Source organism: Astatotilapia calliptera, chromosome 3, assembly GCF_900246225.1.
Source record: "Astatotilapia calliptera chromosome 3, fAstCal1.2, whole genome shotgun sequence".
Lineage (NCBI taxonomy): Eukaryota > Metazoa > Chordata > Actinopteri > Cichliformes > Cichlidae > Astatotilapia > Astatotilapia calliptera.
Genome location: NC_039304.1, coordinates 27,464,406 through 27,483,363, shown reverse-complemented (window position 1 = coordinate 27,483,363; position 18,958 = coordinate 27,464,406). Strand labels below are relative to the sequence as shown.

At 40.0% G+C, this 18,958-nt stretch overlaps 1 protein-coding gene across 1 annotated transcript; it reads right to left on the bottom strand.

Moving 5' to 3' along the window:
• Positions 1–7,338: 7,338 nt before the first annotated feature.
• Positions 7,339–18,934, bottom strand: rab39bb (RAB39B, member RAS oncogene family b). Its single transcript, XM_026162632.1, has 4 exons — positions 18,309–18,934; positions 15,317–15,598; positions 8,745–8,925; positions 7,339–7,832 (listed from the first exon to the last, which is right to left on the bottom strand). The coding sequence occupies exons 2-4, from the start codon at positions 15,529–15,531 to the stop codon at positions 7,587–7,589; spliced, it is 642 nt and encodes a 213-aa protein (XP_026018417.1). The 5' UTR covers positions 15,532–15,598; positions 18,309–18,934; the 3' UTR covers positions 7,339–7,586.
• Positions 18,935–18,958: the final 24 nt, after the last annotated feature.

Here is an 18,958-nt window from a genome sequence, read left to right as displayed (position 1 = left end):
AAAGTCCCACAATGATGTGAGACAGACAAAGTCATACTTCAAGTTACTGCTACCAAAGGTGGTTTTACTACTGTATCAAAGGGTTTATGTAGTATATCACACTGATTAGGTTTTGTGACATAAACGATGATATGCCGTGTTAATCTTAAGACCTCAATGTTTTTTAATGTCCTGATATATTATTTTTTAGAATTAAAAGATGGTGTGTTTTGTTTTTAAGACTGTAGTTTCATAAGTGCACAGAGACACTGAAGGGGTTAAACCAGTTTTTCACTGATTTGTATCGACGTCATCGCCATCGATTATATGTTGCTGACAAAAATCAGTTACCATCCACATCCTTGTAGTAATAAAATAAAACATTGTAGAAAGATCTGACTTTTAGGTGTAACTGTTCAAACCCTGTAAAATAAACCCTGTTAAAAAATTCAGATTTGTGTATCATGCGTAGCAATGAATTTCTTGTTGCTTTTCTTTGCTATTGCCCTCCTGCACTGGCTTCACTTTTCACCTCTTTTATGCATCTATATATTGTCTGTGTACAACACATGTTCTGTCCTTGCAATACAAGGTTGAAAACAACAAGGTTGCAACAAAATGACAGTGGAGATAAAAAGCTTTCAGCCCCTGTAAGGCTACAGCCGTGGTGACATCAGTGTTTTGTATTCAGTGTGAAAGCAGCCTCAGTGAAACCAAAGCCAAGGATCCTGGCAGAAAACGGTGCAGTGTTTCCTCTTGGATAAGAGCCCTAAAGGAGATTGCTTTGCTGTCAGCATGAACCTACTTTCCATCATATGAAAGACATCTCACAAAATACTTTCCCTTGGTCACTTCACAGGTCCTGAGGTGACTTTGTCGGCACCCTTGAATGTTTCTTTTTGTTTCCTGCCGAGTCAAGATTCAGAGCCTTTCAAGGCCAAGGAGGTTTTTCTGTAAGGGGGGAAAGGACCAGTTGACAGAGTGTATCTTTCGAGATCAGCAAGTTCATGTGACTTTCTGTGGAGTGTGTGTCGGAGCCGGAAAAGGAAAGTAAATTACTTCACTCACAGGCTGCAGGTCAAACTAGCACTGAAACATTAAAAAACACTTCCAGACCACAAGAGCCTTGTGGACTTCTAGGAAAGAAGAGGCTACTAACATAAAGCCTGTGTTACTGCTTATTTCACACACTAGCGTATGTTTTACCGGAAAATGACTTCTCTTTGGGAGTAATGACTAAATTTGAACGTGCCTTTTTGGTCTTTATTACACATTTTTGTCCTTCTATTGAAAAGAAACAGTTTTAGAGGTAAAGAGCGTCGATGCTCTTTTCAGCTGTAAGCCTACAATAACCTTCAACATTTAGAAAGTCTCACATGTTAAAAGACCACAAATGTGGAGCATGAAAAAGAAATTACAGTAGATTTCACACTTTCTGCAAGTTAAGAATGAAAAAAATGAATTTTATTGTAAAAGGTTTTGTCCAGCATAGGAAGTGAGAAAAATTTGTCCACCCAGGAGGGTTTGGTTGTATTTTTGAAGACACATTGATTAAACTGGACAGTGAAGATGATCTTAAAGGGTTCCCCCATAAAGACTGGAAACAGGATGGGCTGAGTTGGTAAGAAGAGGGTGTGTTTTGTCACCAGGCGTATCAAAGTCAGGCCAAATTTAATCTTAAGAGGTCCAGACAGCTAAAACTATGTCTAATAAGTTTACTGGGAAGAAGTTCAGCTGTACATTAAATATAATAAACCACCTATTTAAAAACTGATTGTGAACAGCATGAAGCTTCTTAAGAAAAATGTGCACAGCTTCAAAAATGCATCACAGTTGTTCCACAGTTATAACGCTGCTGTTGTAAAAGTCAGAGCCACTCTTTTGGCTTAATTGTAGAAAAAGTGCAGGCAGCTCTTATCCAGACTTTGTCCTATAATTACAAAATATAAAATTTATTTTATTTTGCAAAATAACTTGTGCTGTGAATCTACAGAAAACCGTAATAAAATTCAATAGTATATAGTGAAAAAACTGGATGTTTTTTGTTATATAACAGAATAGTGTTTTTTCTTCAATGAGAACTGCAAATCTGAGGAAAATATAGCTAAAAGTCCAAAATGTATGCTCTCTCTCTTTTTTCTTTCTTTCTTTGGAAATTTTCACATTTTCACAAAGCTTGGGCTCTTTTTGGCTCCCAGGCTATCAGACATTATTCAGTAAAGCCCAGCAACATTTGTATTATATATAATTGATTTAATTGACATGTTTCATCTTCATGAAGATCATCGTGAGAGTATAAGACAAACTGTGCTGGAGCTGTAACCTGCAGACTTTATGCTCTTCTTCATGTGGAAGTAGATGAAAACCTGTACTCTGTCTCTCCAGTCATGCCGGTCTAAAAGCTAGACAGCATCTGCTGACGAAGCTTTCGGCACCCATGAGGAGGAGCAGCACACACAGGAGACTAAAACCCACGAAAACCTTCTAAACTGTCGACTCAATGAAATCCTCTTGGGAACTTTGAGCATAATACAACACAAACTCTCGTAGAGGATACAAAGGCAGAGCGATACATGTTTTGAAATGACAAGTAGCGGGCGCATCTAGTACACGCAGAGCCTCCACAAAAAAATACATACAAGCAAAGCACAGCGGCCAGTGCCACGCTAATTTTGGCGCAGTGCATGCATGTCCGATGTGAAAGGGCCTTTACTCTGTAAAGAGTAAAGGTCTTAATGATGATGTAATAACATAAGAGTAGACCCCACATACCAACACAAATCCCTAATGAGGACACACATCTCTAAGATCTTTCTCTTAGTAGAAGAGAAAAGATCTGCGAACAGGAATCAGCTGATCATGGCAAGAGTGCAAGAACCAATATGTGGGAACGATAGAAAGGCAGACTTGGACTACTGGGAACCAGTTTTCTACAAGAACCGGTTCTCAATTCCAGTCCCTAATGATTCAGCAAGGCAGAGGAAGGAAACACTTCTTAAAGCGGTTGTGAGATGAAACATTTCAAAAACAGGAGGACATCAGGGAGAGAGCGCTCAGGCGTTTTTTATTATTCCTGTAAGGACTTTTCTGAAGATCGATCTTTTCCGTCTGGCGACAGCTTTTCACTCACTTCAATGAGGAATAATGCAGTGTGTATAGCTGTGGAAATGGGTTATTATAATTAGAATAGTTTCTCATAAACTCTCAAAACATGTACATCACTTTTCAAAGCTTTCAGAGGAGTGTTTTGCTTTGACTCGAAATTATTACTCTAATAGGACAACTCAGTGTAAAATCCCCCTTAACGATACATTCATGTAAAAATAAAATGACAGACACAAAACTCTTTGGAAACACTTAAAAAGAAGGCATACAATGTGAGAAAATGAAGACATATACTTATCCTCACTGGCCGACAGAGGACTGTAATGCTCATTCATTTAAAAAACAAAAGAAAAAGAATAATCAGTGCTGTGATCATAGCAGGAATGTATATCTGGTTACAGACAACCAGAGTAAAACATTTAATCAAACCATAAGTTTCCTACATCTACAGCAGCATCCTAGTTACACAGAAGAGACAGAGAGGGGAAAAAAATGGAAATTTTTCAAAATGATATATAGATATCTACATGTACACCAAACAATCCAGGTTCTTTAGATGAGTATTTTAAGGTACATTTAATTGCTAAGAACCCTATAACCATCTATATGTTCCTTCTCCGTGTTTAAAATGGCTTTAATTACACTCATATACACTCACCAGCCACTTTATTGGGTACACCTCCCTAGTTTTAATTCTTCGTGGCATAGATTCAACAAGGTGCTGGAAACAGTACTCAGAGATTTTGGTTCAACATGACAGCATCACACAGTTGCTGCAGATTTGTCGTCTGCAAATCCATAATGAGAATCCACCACATCCCAAAGGAGCTCTGTTGGGCTGAAATCTGGAGACTATGGAGGCCATTTGAGTGCAGTGAACTCATTGAAATGTTCAAGAAACCAGTTTGAGATGAACTGATCTTTGTGACATGGTGTGTTATCCTGTTGGAAGCAGCCATCAGAAGATGGGACATAAAGAGATGGTCATGGTCAGTAACAGTATTCAGGTGGGCCGTGGTGTTCCATCCCCCCTACTACTACTTCCCTCTGTTAATACTATCCATATGTATATAGCGCTGCAGAACTGTGTCCCCCCCCCCCCCCCCCCCCCCCCCAGCATGTTTGCACTGAGTAGGAGATGCTCTGTATCTCATTGTACAACTCTAAGAAAATATCCCCCACACCATTACACGACGACCAGTCTGAACCGTTAAAACAAGGCAGGGTGGATCCATGCTTTCCTGTCATTTATGGCAAATTGGGACCCTAACATACGGATCTCACAAAGATATAAAGACTCATCAGACCAGGTAGCAGTTTTCGAATTTTCTATCATCTAACTTTGCCTGTGTGGATTGTAACCTTATCTTACTGTTCTTAGTCTACAAAAATGGCAGCCAGTGTGGTCTTCTGCTGCTGTACTCCACACTGATCATTTAGAGATGGTCTTCTGCATCCTTTGGTTGTACCGGGTGGTTTACTGTTGAATTCCTGTGAGCTCGAAGCAGTCTGTCCATTTTCCTCTGAGCTCTGACTTCAACAAGGCATTTTCACTCAAGCTCACTGGATATTTTCTCTTTTTCTCATTGTGGCGGTGCGTCCGCCTCCTCTGCACGGCACCGCAGGCCACGCCCCGCCACACTCATCAATCTCTATAAACTCAGTAGAGCAACAGAAATAATCAGATGGTCTACATGGCAGCAACAACTATGCCATGTTCAAAGTCAAATTAACTTTCTCTCCCATTCTCATAGTGCACACTAAAGGCAGTCTAACATGTAACTCCAACCCTATGTTGGGATCAGATATCTTTATTTTATTAACACACTCAGTTTATACTTTAGCAGGTTGTCTTGACCGTGTCTACACACCTAAAATGCATTGCATTTTGGCAACACAATTGGCTGGTTAAATATTTTCATTAACGGGTATCTGAACAAGTGTACCTAACAAAGTGACTGGTGTGGGTATGTAGGTCAGGGTAAGCAGAGTATTATATTTAGTCCAGTGCTGATTTCTGCAGAACATGTCATATAAATGGCAAAAAGGTTACCTGCTGATTTTCTCTACTCACTGTTTTGTTTGTTGTCTGGTATTTAAAAAAAAAACTAATAGTGTAAAATAATAATATTAATTTAAGAGTAAAATTACTTTAAAAGCAATCGGTTTTTTTGCAGAATATGTTCAGTCAAAGGACCGATGAGGCTAGCAGCTGTTAGCTTAGCTTAGCAGTCAAAATAGGGTGAAAGCTAGTCTCTGTGCAAAACGTTAACATCTTATTTCTCGCTTAAGTTGTACAAAAATGTGCAGAAATAAAAATTTGTTATTGTAGTTAGGTCAGTATTTCCATTCATGGCAAAGTAGCTGTACCTCTGGTCTTAATGATGATGTAATTATTTATTATTTAAGCCTTTTAAAGAAATTTACTAAAGGTATCCCTCAAAAATAAATATAACATAAAGCAGACAGCTGTGATTTAATCATTCAAGTAACCCACAAATACTGAATTTTGCATCAAGATTAAAATTATAGTAAAATTGGGCTAAATGTGGCTAAAACTTCACGTTCTTAAACCTCTAGGTCACACATAAACATATTTTAACAACATTTGAATGATTATATATCCACATTCAAATTCAGACTGTTTGAAATATAGTCATTTGAGATCTCAAATGTTCCCCTTTGTTTTAAATCTACCCTCATGGCCATCTTATAAATAGTATAACTCAAGTAATCATGGCAGTGACATCCACTTGAAGCTTTGTGTTAAATTAAAAACAAAAGTTAGATATGATACACTTACCCACACACATTAAAAAAATTGTATACTACTTGCTCAGAAAAAAAAAATAGTATCCCCTGTATTAGAAGCTTCAGTTCTGTCTGTCTCGTCTTGCATTGTGGGTAATGTGGTTCTTTTGTGGAGTCCATTTCCCTTCAATGCATCTCTTTCCAATGTATCTGTTTCTTTTGCCTAGGTCGCTTGTTTTCCTTCTTCAAATGCCCCAAATGGTACCACATTTAAGACGAACTTGGTTACTAAGGTGCTGTTTGGCTCCATTTCACTCCTGTTAATCCACCATTAAAAAGTGTCTCATTGAAAGGTAAACCAGCACAAAATTTTTACAAGAATCCACCTGGGTTACACAGCTGTACACGTTGACTTTTCTTGCTTGAGGAGTCCATTAGAAACTGGATGTGCAGTATGGTGTTTAGCAAAATGATAGTGGATGTAACCATGTAGTCAATGTCACTGAGCTTACAGGAGGCCTAAACTGCTTCAAAGTCAAATAAAATAGCAACAAAATCACGTTTTATATATTTAGGACCTCCAGGACGTCTCCATTGAGCTTTGATGGTTGAAAGTGGAGATAGAGTAATGTGCAGAAATCTTGAGTAGCCTCTCATTTCTCTATGTTTTGCTTTCATGGAGCCAGATTTTCTTGTCATTTTTTTATGTGGTCTCGAGCAATAGTTGTCCAGCCTTTCTGAAGGTCTTTCAGGGGTGGGGGGGTTGTTGTTAAGCCACTGAACTATTGACCATTGAATCCAAATTTCACATTTTTGGTTCAAATTCTCACATGTGCAAAGGACATCAGTAGAGAAGTACAACAGTGAGTGCCAAGAGCCATCAGTAAAACATGATGGAGGCTCTGCCATGGTTTGGGGCTGCAGTTCAGCCAGTGGTGTTGGAGATTTTTTCAAAATAAATGCTATGATCCACCACTCAATATCATCTGGAAAGCATCTGCATTTTCAGCATGACAATGATCCCAAAAGCACTTCCTATGCAGTACAAATATACCCGGATAGAAAAGTACACAGTGGAGCAATATCAGTCATGGACTGGCCTCCCCAGAGCACGGATCTTAACATAACTGAAGCAGAGTGGGATAGTCTTGGGATTGTGTATTTGCACATTTTAGGACATTATTGCAACTATTTCCTATTTTCCAAACACAATATTTAAAACATTAGGCTGACTCAAGATTTTGGCACAGTACTGTAGATGCTAATCAAATAATCAATGAGGTTGAATCTAAGTACACTACACTGAAAATGCTGAAAAAGATGTTGGACACTAACGTAGGAGTGATAGCTTTCAGTGCGATCGTGTAATTGCATATTGAGAGGAGAAGGCTAGGGAGCAGAGAGGTGACCGAAGACTTAAACGGAGGAAGAAACATGAAATGGATCATCTTTCTAAGGCTTTTGCAAGGGAGGTTTATTCAGGAAAGAAGCCCAAAACAAAAGAAAAGGGAGCCCTCAAATGAGCATCTTTAATGGGCGCAACCATTTTTAGTCTTACACCCACATTCAAGGTGTTCTTCTCCATGATCTACCAGCCTTTTTGTTAAAATATGCCAAACATCCCTTTCTGTGTCTTTTCTAAGAAAGAACAACGAGGGTTACCACCAGTTTTCAGTCAGAGGGCTGACACCTCAGTCCGTCAGCTACCCCTCTCTGATCCACTTCACTCCCCTATCTTCAGTCTTCCCAGATCAACAGAGACAGCGGCGGTCACTCTTGGTCACTTCCTCGGATGAGTGAACCACATTGGGCACAAACCCACTCTTCACACCCTCCCAGCCCTCCTGGATGGTGATGTCACCAGACCGAACCAGGGCGAAGATGTCTCTGGTCAGCTCAGTGAAGGCGTGTTCCACATTGATGGCGTCACGGGCTGACGTCTCAACATAGCGCATCCCATACGCCCCAGCCAGTTTCTCTGCTTCTTGGCGGGTCACCTACAAGATCAAATGAGCTAAGTGAGTTAATGACGCTATCTCCTGTAGTGGCTGTAAAACACATTTGAGTGCCACGACAGCAATTCAACAACAAATGGTCTTATCAGGAAGTGCAAGGACTAAGAAGACAAGCTGTAGGTTTTTATTGGATTGGACTGCCATTCGCACACAAAGTCAAATTTGAGTGACTACTTCAGCTGCATATTTCCACATCAAGACATTATTATGCATCATATTGTGACATGCCCTAAGCTAACCCAGCACAACTAAAAATCCCAAACCAATAAGAGGCTAAAACACTCCTTGAACTTGAGCGCACTGATATTGCATATTGCACAGAACAGTTTAAATTTTTAATTTTACATGTAACATCTATTTCACTCCAAAGGTCACAGAGTCTCCAGTTACTCTGAAGTGTGTTATTCTGCTGATAGGCCTGATTCCACACTCACAGATAATGACTGTTCAGTCCTGTTACAAAATAAAGCTGAAGCATTATTGACCAATTTATGATGGCAACTGAAAAGCTGGTAAACGAGCCCTCTAACACAAAGTTATGAAAGTGGGCAGATCAAGATAGGGGTAAGTGGCTAATATGGGAAATGTTGCATAATTTCCTCGTTCATTTCATTTTATTCCTGCTCTCACGATGGTGGGATATTAATGTAGATGTGGTGTTATGCTGTCTAATTTTCAGAGGGGATATATTTTTATTTCTGTCTGCCTACTGACCCAAGACAATAAACTGTGCCTCTGAACAAAATAAGTGCAAACAAAAACAAATAAATAAATGTGAACAAAAAAGTTATTTTCAAAACTGTGACTTTGTTGTATTGCATAGTGCGTAACCTTTCACAACAGGGGAAAGTGCTTGTTTTGATCCAGTTTTAATCTACTTTACAGTGTACACACCTGCCGCTGTGCCTCCAGATCACACTTGTGGCCCACCAATAGAAATACGATGCTATGTGGCTGGACATGACTACGAGCCTCCTCCAGCCAGTCATGGACATTCTGGAAAGATCGGCGATTGGTGATGTCAAAGAGGAGAAGCCCACCCACAGAGTTACGGTAGTAAGCCCTGGTAATAGACCTGGAAAGGACATAAAATAGAGGGAAGCATTTAACATAATCCTACATGCAGTTATTTCACCAACTATAATAAACGCACAAGAATTTGATTATAGGAAGTTAAACAGATAAAGCAGTGGCCAGTGGATATACTTTCTGTTTGCAAAGAACATGTATGAAGTTCACAAAGAAAATAAATCGAGTTCTGTTGGTCAAGCAAAGCAAGTTCTGCTTGTCCAGCAAAATTTACAAATAAATAAAAATGTAAAAATCTATTTTCATCTCTGTGTTTTCTCATAAGTCTTGTATTCAACTGTATCCAATCCTAAAATCACTGCGATCTTGTGGTCGAAGCTGGTAATCATCTCTGGAAGCAGGATTAACTCTGCTTGCAGTCAAGCTATTGTAGTCAGTAGCAGCTTACAGTTGCATATTGTGGATAAACCTCTGGTCTTCGACAGGAAAGTGACAGGAGTTCTTAGAGCAGTTACAATCTGCTTTGCATGGAAACAGAGCTAGCATTAGCATGCAAACAAGCCATTTATAATCACTTTAACAGATAAGTTTTCTCTTGCTAACCATTTTGATCACATGTGTGATGCAGATGAGTTAAGAGTAAAATGAGAAATAGTCTTAATAACTACATTTATTACATTCACAAAGCCTTGATGATGGAGAGGAGACATCAAATCTGGTTTCAACAGCATTTAACTTTCTTAGTGCAAAAAATATATGTAATTTTTTAATAGACTGTGAGTCAGGATCATTGTTGTGTACAGAAATCACTTCAACACCAGTTGTGACCGAGGGTGTAACATCACTGTTTCAGCAAATTGTTTTAAACACTGATTGTAATTTTAATAAATGAGGCTAAATTTAGAAACTGTAGCAAGTTAGTTATTTAAGCACCTTTTAGCTCCGTGGATTTATTAAACACTAAATTACATTTTAATGTTTTCAGCAGATTTATTTTAAAATAGCTTTGTAGGTAGGCCTACAGAAGACTGCTGTATCCTGGCTCGCCTGTTAGCTAACATGGTTGCCTGTAGTTTTGCTCGAAGGTACCAATTTGTTTGCAAACGTTCACCATTTACTCCCCAAGCTGTAGTGAAACTTAGAAATTCATCATTCAAATAAAAGTTTTTCCTTCAAATTTACTGCAGCACACTTTTCACAGTTTCCCCTGCATGGTGAGTAGAGTCTTCCATGCAAACTACAGGCAACCACAGCAATCAGGTGGTGACCAAAGCAGCTGCAAGGAGGATTTCGGTGCAGCACTACATACCAATTTTGCACTACTGTACCTGCAAAACAACCTCCAACAACTACTCACAGCCGGTCGGGGAATCTCTGGGTCTGTGTAAGCAACTAAAGTATTAATATATTGTTAAACTATTTTTATTAAAAAGTTTCAACAGAAAAAAACTAATAACAGACAGGACATATTGGATAACTCATCTTGGGTAACACTGTCCTTAGTTTGGATTGTATAAACATTTGTAGTGAACTGCTAAAAATCCAGAACTACTGTGTGAAATACATTAATTACAAATTATTCCTGCAGCGATTTTTCGTCTACCTCAAAAAACATTAAAAGTCTTTGATGCAGCAGTTAAGCTGGTTAGCCAGACACGCAGCTTGTACATCACAAACACCCTGCACTTTATACATTTTTCTCTTGATTTTAAAAATAAACATACCCATTATATGTTCAGGATGAATAGAAAAATAAGCCATATTAGTAATAAAACAGATAAACCTAACGAAAGGAGGTGTGAACGCAGAGGAAGATGGAGGTGTCATTAGGGTATCATTTTAATACCAAGTGGAAACTGGATTTGTGGTTTATATAACTGTAACTCCTCTACGCAATCTGACAGGGAGGAAAAGTGCTGCTAGATTTTGACGAGATGCGACAACCTGCATGCACGCAGGGACACATCGACTGCCTCATGACGTCTCTCTCTCTTCCTCACAGACTGCATGCGAATATAAATATAACTGGAAGGACAATTAGAGGCTTAAGCTGGAGACGGAAAGAGAGACGTGTCTTGAAAGAGGAAGAAGGGAGGAGTTGCTGACAGAGAGGAGACAGTAAGAGAGGAGTGGATAGCAGAAAAACCTGAGCCGGAGAGTGATTCATTTGATCGGACACACACATAGTTTATATGTATTTTTAGAAGCAAGAACCACGCAGATGAAACAACAATGACTAAGAGATCTGCATCGCTGGTGGAGAAGAAGTGAACAGAGGACTGTGTGGTGGATTAAAACAAGCAAGGACTGCTGCGTCACAAGTTCCCAAAATAGTGGCTTTTAAATATTTTCCTAAAACAGCTACTTTAGTCAACCATAGTGTAATAACTGAAGGATTATCTGGGTGCAGTCTGTGCCACTGATAACCAGACAAACAAGTGACAAATGAATAAATTTATGATTAAATTCTTGTTTGCTGCATGTAGATAAATTATTAGGCTGATAATGTCCTCTATTTCTGTTATTACCAACAATTATAGGGGAAAACAAAGGAAACAGTTCATCTGTCCATCTCCTCTGTTCATAGTTTTCAGCCTCAAGCCTCTTTGTACCTACTGATGTTATAAATGTTGGCAGATACACAGTGCTATAAAATTAATATTACCATCTGATTAATACACCTTTAGTAAGTACAGTATGCATGTGGGCTCATGTGGGTGACTTGTTCCAATGTAATGACATTTTCCATACTTAAAGAGAGAGATAAAGAGTGAGTGATAAGGTGGGGCTGAAGATCAGTGAATCTTATGTAAACACCTGATTGGTTGACTAGTTATTATAGAGAGAAGTGGAGTGAGTGGGCACTTGACAAAGAATAAACTGGGATGCCAGGAGGCGTTCTGGGTCCGTCTCTGGCGCCCTGCGAGATGAGCAGTTCCAGAAGTTCACCGTTGGAAATTCCAGCAGAAGCGCTATGGTGGACTGGACTTACAGATCGGACTTGGATTTGGCTTTATTTCTGCTCATCATCATCTTTGCCATGTTGGATTATAATTCTGTGAAGGATTTGGACTTTAATCATTTTCCAAGTGGATTGTAGATTCTCAAGACTTTCAAGGTTTCCTCTGTGAAGATGTGGGACTTATCAAGGAATCCTGCATTCCTGATTATTACCATTAACAGAGCACTAAGCACATCTTCAGTGCTGGAAGTGTCCATCTCACCACCAACCTCTGTTCCAAAGATAGGAACAACATGAACATTAGCTTAGAGTGAGTTACTTCAATAAGTAGAATTCATGTAATCTGAATGTAATTCTCTTTTTTGTGTGCTTTTCCTTTGCCAAGACTCAAAGGAAATTCCTGATAAATTTGACCTGCAAGGCTACTTGAGTTTTTTCATACCAGGACAAGCAGGGAAGACACCTGCTTGTTCAAGGCAGTCAGGCTGGACGAGTCCCTTCATCCACATCAGCTGAAGAACCCTGCATTATCTACTGGGAAAGACTCACAGGATCCGGGATCAAGACTTTTCTTTATCAGAGCGCCGAAATCAACTTCCTGTATAGGGGTTTTGTGGGTCTACCAATTGACAGGCTTCAACAAGTGCATTAAAGTCAGGTTCAATATCTGAGTTGGATCCTTGTGGGAAAACATCACTGAGAGAGGATCTATATCTCGATTTATAAAACTTCTTCAAGGAGAACATGAAGCATCTTCACTGTTGGCATGTGAATAAAAATGCTGTTCTCCAACTAGCTTTGAAGAAGCTACAACCTCGTCATGAGCATTTCAAATGCAAATATGGTTTTTAGGTCTTTAGTCTTTCCATTCTGCATTTGAGCTCTAGGATGTCTTTGACTTTCTTCTTCTCAACAAACTCTTGAAATTCTGCTCTCAGTTTCCACACTCTTTGCTCAGGCTGAGCCACCTGACAGCTGTGTGGCAGCCTATGTCACCATGTTCAGTCTCCTCCCCCATCAAAAGTGTAACAAACTATCTTTTATTCAGTGCCGTATTCAGTTGTTAATCACTTTATCTTGCACCCAACTCAAATTGTTGGACATTTTTCCCAGATTTATAGACATATTGATCATAACACCTGCCAGTTATCCTATTGCAGCCCAAGCCTATCTAAGCCTGGACTTAGCCCCATTAACAAATCACTTCCTGTTGTTGTCTCTTTCACTGAGTGCACTGCTGCCAGCTCCTCCACGACTTTAAAGTTTTTCAATATCCTAAGTTGAAAGATAATCAACTAGGTTGTGTCACGGACATCACAGCTCTCATCCAAAAACCAATAACACAAAGTCAAAATTGTCCATATTCTCAAATGCTGTTCTTTTTTCTCACCAAAGACACTTTCATAAACCTGTCAGAGAATGGCTTACTGTTTTTTATTATATTATATTAAATTATATTATATTATATTATATTATATTATATTATATTATATTATATTATATTAAATTATATTATATTATATTATATTATATTAGAGAAAATCTGATTGCTAGCATACGAAACTAAAAAATGATTTCATGATACATAAATTCAAAGGAAATCATCTGAGAAGTGAAGTGCTACTTATCTGTGTGAAGTGCTTCTAAGAAAAGTCACTGTATCACAGATTTATTTCTAGGAAAAGGCCTTGTGGTGTTCGGGCTGAAAAAGGTCTGAGACATCCTTCGTTCTCGGAGGGACTTGCTGCGGTTGCTATAGAGATTTTCATCATGGTGACAGGTGAGACCGGTCCTCTTCTGTTAGGATGATGAGCTGTGCTGTGTGTGTGCGTGCATGTGTGAAAGTGCTTTCCCGCTATGAGGCATACATTATTATAGCTATGAGTTACCCTTTTTTACCCTTCATGTACTCTAGGTTCTGTTCTGATGGAGAAACATCTTTAATCTAACATATTAAATCAGCATTTTGATCAATTAGCTTGGCACACAGACATTTGAAAGATGATGTGACAGTTCAAATGAACACTAGAAAACTTCAGAGTGTGCATGAGAAATAAAAACACTTAAAAATATAAAGATTTTAATAAAATGAGTAAATTGAAATGATTGAAATAAAAATTTAAATTGGTCATCGCATTTCAGCTACAACAGACTTGCTGATCGCTTGATTCCTTAAATAAAATAAATAAGTGCATACTTGTTTACAAATTGACTTAATAACCAAAAGCTCCCTGGTTCACTTTGGGCTTGTGTCAGGACATTCAGCATGAAAATCTCAGCTTTAATCGCAGGATGCATATTAAACGCTGGCTTCCTAGTCAGTTACATATTTTTACATGTACATTTTACATGACATACTTGGCATTTCAAAGACTCCCATTTAATAAAATGTGTGTTTAACTCTTTCATTAGTTAAAAATAATTTCCCTATCTCAATCAGTCTGAGAGAGGTTTAATACTTTGGTGTTAAATCTAGGTCATAACTGCAAACCCCTACACTGGCATGCTCTCTGAAAATACGCAGCAAAGTACAGTTATGCAGTCTGCAACTACTGTGATTGACCTGTTCAGTCCTGTTGATTCCTCCTGTGCATTTCTGGGTATTTTCTCATCACAGTTTTTGAACTTATCAGTGAAAGAACAACAACAGCAGCCTCGCTGTTGTCAGCAATTTCCTGGAAGGGGATTGTCGAAACTATTGGACGTGCGGGAATGTAAAAAAGAAATCGACAAATGTGTTTTTCTGGAAAAAAATGACCACAACAGGGATTGGGAACTAAGGAGGGGATACTGGGACACGACAACAACAGCCACTATTTGCATTTCTGTATGTGATTGCACCTCTGGAAGTAGTTTGCAGCACTGTGGGACCTGTGTTAACTACTAAACTACTCTTTGTTCTTTCTCCTTTATTACACCTTTATTACACCATTTTACACACCATAGGTTTGTGTAATCTGACTATGACCATGTAAACACACCATCTGAAAAAAAACTGAGAGCTTTTTTTCTCTGTAAAGGCAGTTCACTTCACTTCAGAGTCGCCTGGAGCACCAAAATGACGACTATCAGGTTTTAGCAACACCTGCAACTGTTTTCTTTTTAGAAACAAACGCTCTGGTTGTTTTCTCTGAGCACATGACCCTGGAGCTCATTTGAATGCCTGCTTTCCCTGTGCAAATTATTGCTGATTCACGTTCTGAGACATCCAGGCTGTGTTTGTCTAGTTCTGAGCGCTTACATGGTTCTTAATTACCCAAAACGACACAAACCACAACACTGATAGCTCCTGACACACCCTGCACACATGTCACTATTTCTGCTGCATATAAACGCATCCTCTCCTGCTAAACAAATATTCTTAAATTACCATGCGTCACCTCCAGTAAATTTAAATAATATTTCCATAAAGATGTAAAGGAAATAACACCACATTAAATGCAGACTCGTTGTAAAGCTCCAGACACACACTTACCTGAAGCGCTCCTGACCAGCGGTGTCCCAGATCTGCAGCTTGATCCTCTTGCCCGGCTCGATCTCCACCAGGCGGGAGAAGAAGTCCACCCCGACGGTCGGGTCGGACACTTGGGCGAAGCGACCCTCCGTGAACCGCCGGATCAGACATGATTTTCCCACCGTGGAGTCCCCGATGACGATCAGCCGGAACTGATAGAGCCATATTGCCTCCATGACTTAGCTTGGTCTGCAGCTCTCCCCGGTGCGCTTGTAAGTGTTGGTCTACTTGCTGTGGTACGAGCTGTTGGTGCACAAACATGAGAGAGAGACAGAGGGAGGGAGAGAGAGAGGGAGGGAGGGAGGAGGCGAGGGAAGAGAGGAATCAACAAACAACATTAGATTGTTTGTTTAAGTGCACATCTTACTGTTCTTCTTGGTTTAAGCGTGGTTGTTTCTTTGCAAACCAAATGCTACCATCTGACCCTTCACTTCCTGTTCTTTGAGCTGCAATGTCCAAGCTCCCACAGGGTGACAAAATAATGAGTTTTGGAGGGTTTTTGCAGACCAGCCTGGATACTTAGAAATACCCGGACTCCCTTGATGAAAAGTCGATGGGATTTTTGGGGATAATCACAAGAAATAATCACTAAAATTAATAAAAGGTTGCGATATTTACAAGTCTCATTCTGCAGGATTATCTTCACAAACTCACACAGCTATAATTTTTGAAGCCTTAATCCAAGCGCAGGAAGTAAGATGACTTTTACTTTTACTTCTGTGGCCACATATGATGTAAATGGACGTCCAGTGGTGTTTTTTTTAATTGTTCATTTGTAGACTTTTTATATTATAACCTGGTATTTTTCACTTTCCACGTTTAATATGAACAAACTCAAGAGGATTGTAAACATCTGTTTTAAGATTGCAGGCCCAGAAACATGTTTCTGGGCTTTAGGGCTCATTTCTGCAGCACTGAGTGAGAGGCAATGAGCACATAAGATAAGATTAGATGAGAAACAGCAGAGTGGACAGAGCAGGAATAAACAAATAGAAACATAAGCTAACAATATCAATACTGTTGATATTGTTAGCTATTGTCGCTACCTTCGACTGGTAATTTGCTCACATGCCTGTGTGATATGATTAACACCACAGGGTATAAGGAGGAATCCTCTTACGCTTCTTTAGTCACTTGATGGCATCAACTGTTGATTTAATCAAAGCCTGCTTTTTTCAGAGGGGGGGGGATATAATTACAAATATAACCAACTGCTTTGATTGGACTGATTTTTCTTGCAGCTATAATTAAACCAGTCACAGGTAACTAACTACATTTAAGTTCTTCAGTTATAGATGGGGTTTTGAAATGTGCCCAATGTTTCCAATAGTTCGTGTGACTTTATTTTGACTCCTCTACCTTTCAAATGTAATTATCTGCTCTTTGCTCCATGCCACTTCTCATACAAAATAATTCTTCGATCCAAATTCGATTCTGATTGCTACACAATAACAAATACCACTCTAAACAGGTGGTGACATGTTAAAGCATGTCTTAAAATAATATAATAAATATATTAATGTAACAATCTGACTACTAAAGGGACCAAAGGGTGTCAAGAAAACATCCAGCACACCATTACATCACCATCATCCAAAACTGGTGATCCAAGCTGTGATGGATCCATACTTTCATGTTGTCTGCACCAAATTCTGACCTTATTATTTGAATGTCAAAGCATAAAAATGAAGACACAAAGCAGAGAACATCTTTTCAATCTTCTATTGTCCCTGTCTTCTGTTGTTTGTGTGACTGTGTGGATTTCAGCCTCAGTTTTCTGCTCTTAGCTGTAAGGAGTGACATCCAATGTGGTCTTCTGCTGCTGTAGACCATTCAGAGAAGCTTTTCTGCTCGCAACGTGTGGTTATTTGAGCATTCTGATCATTCTCCTCTGACCAACATGGCATTTTCACGCAGACAACTGCCGCTGCTCTGTAAACCCTAAAGATGGCTGTGTGGGAAAATCCCAGCAGTTTCTGAAATACTCAAACATCAGGCACGAGCAACACCACCATGTTCAAAGTCGCTTAAATCCCCTTTCTTTCTCTTTCTGATGCTCAGTCTGACCTTCGGCCGGTTGTCTTGACCACGTCTACATGCTTGAATGCACTGAGCTGCTGCTGGTTAGATATTCTTGTTAATGTGCCAGTTGAACAGGTATATATTTACTCATGCATATTCTGCACATGGTATACGACATTAAATATATCAGATCATTAAGGGTTTGCAGAAAAATGTAAACTGAAATAGTAATTCAATCCTGAACTATGTTTATTTAGTCCATTCAGCTCTGTGTTTTCTCTTTTAAGAGGCAAAACGTCTCCTGAAATATGTGACTTAAGGGATTTGATAACATAAGCTATGCTGCTCTCTGTACAGCAGCCCTGTCCCCTACTGATCCTCACAATACAGCTGTTCCCGACCAGGCCATCAGGCGAGCACGCGGCCTCCCATCACCCCATGCGCGTCTCTGTGGAGTCAGGTTGCGTAGCTCGGGAGGTATGCAAACATTAGAGGCTGAATCCCTGCTGAATAGCAGCCTGATGGGCTCTCGCGCCGGGATGGGCAGCTCGTGGGTTCGACACGACACGCAGGGTTTCACATATCCGGCATTTACAGATGGCTGCGGTTCAGACTGACATGATTACATGCGTAGGGGGGTGGGGGTTGTTATTGATCCCATTGCTTCATTTATTTATTTGCGTAAATTTATCCGTGTTTGAGGTGAGTTTGTGCGCAAAATCACGACTTATCATCGATTTGATGTTGTTTATCAAACAACAGACAACGATGTTTCTTCCAAAGGCGACTTTTCTTGCTATTATGAATTTCAATCACATCCATGCAAAGCAATCTAAAGGCCTGGAAATAGTCATTTCGGTTTAATCAGCCATCGCTTTTATCGCGACACCACAAAGACACGGAGATAAAACAGTAGAGGAAAACAGCCTACTTGGAGCAGCAGTGGAGTGCTTCGGGACAGAATGGTCGCTCTTGTCACGCTGTTCAGGCTGCTGAGGGCTCCATGATACAGGCTAGTCCGGGGGATCGATGCTCAGGGAGCCGCAAAAACAACCCAAAAGCGGCGAAACCTCGATGTTTGTGTGGAAGCTGGATCACAGAGGCTGGTGAGCGGCAGGCCCCTGAGGACTCAGGGCTGACTTCCTCCTTAATGTCAGGCCCGATTGAGTGCTGAAAGGAGAAAAACGCATCCAAGTGCAGGTGCGACCAGAAAAAAGGGATCTTGCGCTTTCGCTCGGAGCCGCGAATAAACTGCGAGCAGGCCTCTGTACTCTGTTTCGAGCCTCCGAGCTGAGAGGATGTCTACGAGGCTGTGAGAGGGAAATCCCGCGGTATCGTTTCTGTGTTTGCTCGGGGTTTGGAGGCTTTCGCTGCTGATGAAATGGCAGCAGCATCATATAGCCTGACTCATCCCGCATCAGTACCACTACCGTAAAGGAGCGCGCAGAGGCGCAACACCGGGAGGCGGCACGGCTTTTAGAGGGGAGGGCACATAACAGTAAACCTCCATGTATCATAATATTAACGCCCAGAAGCTGCATTATGCCTCTGTAAGAGAGCATCCTACTTATATGTAGGGAA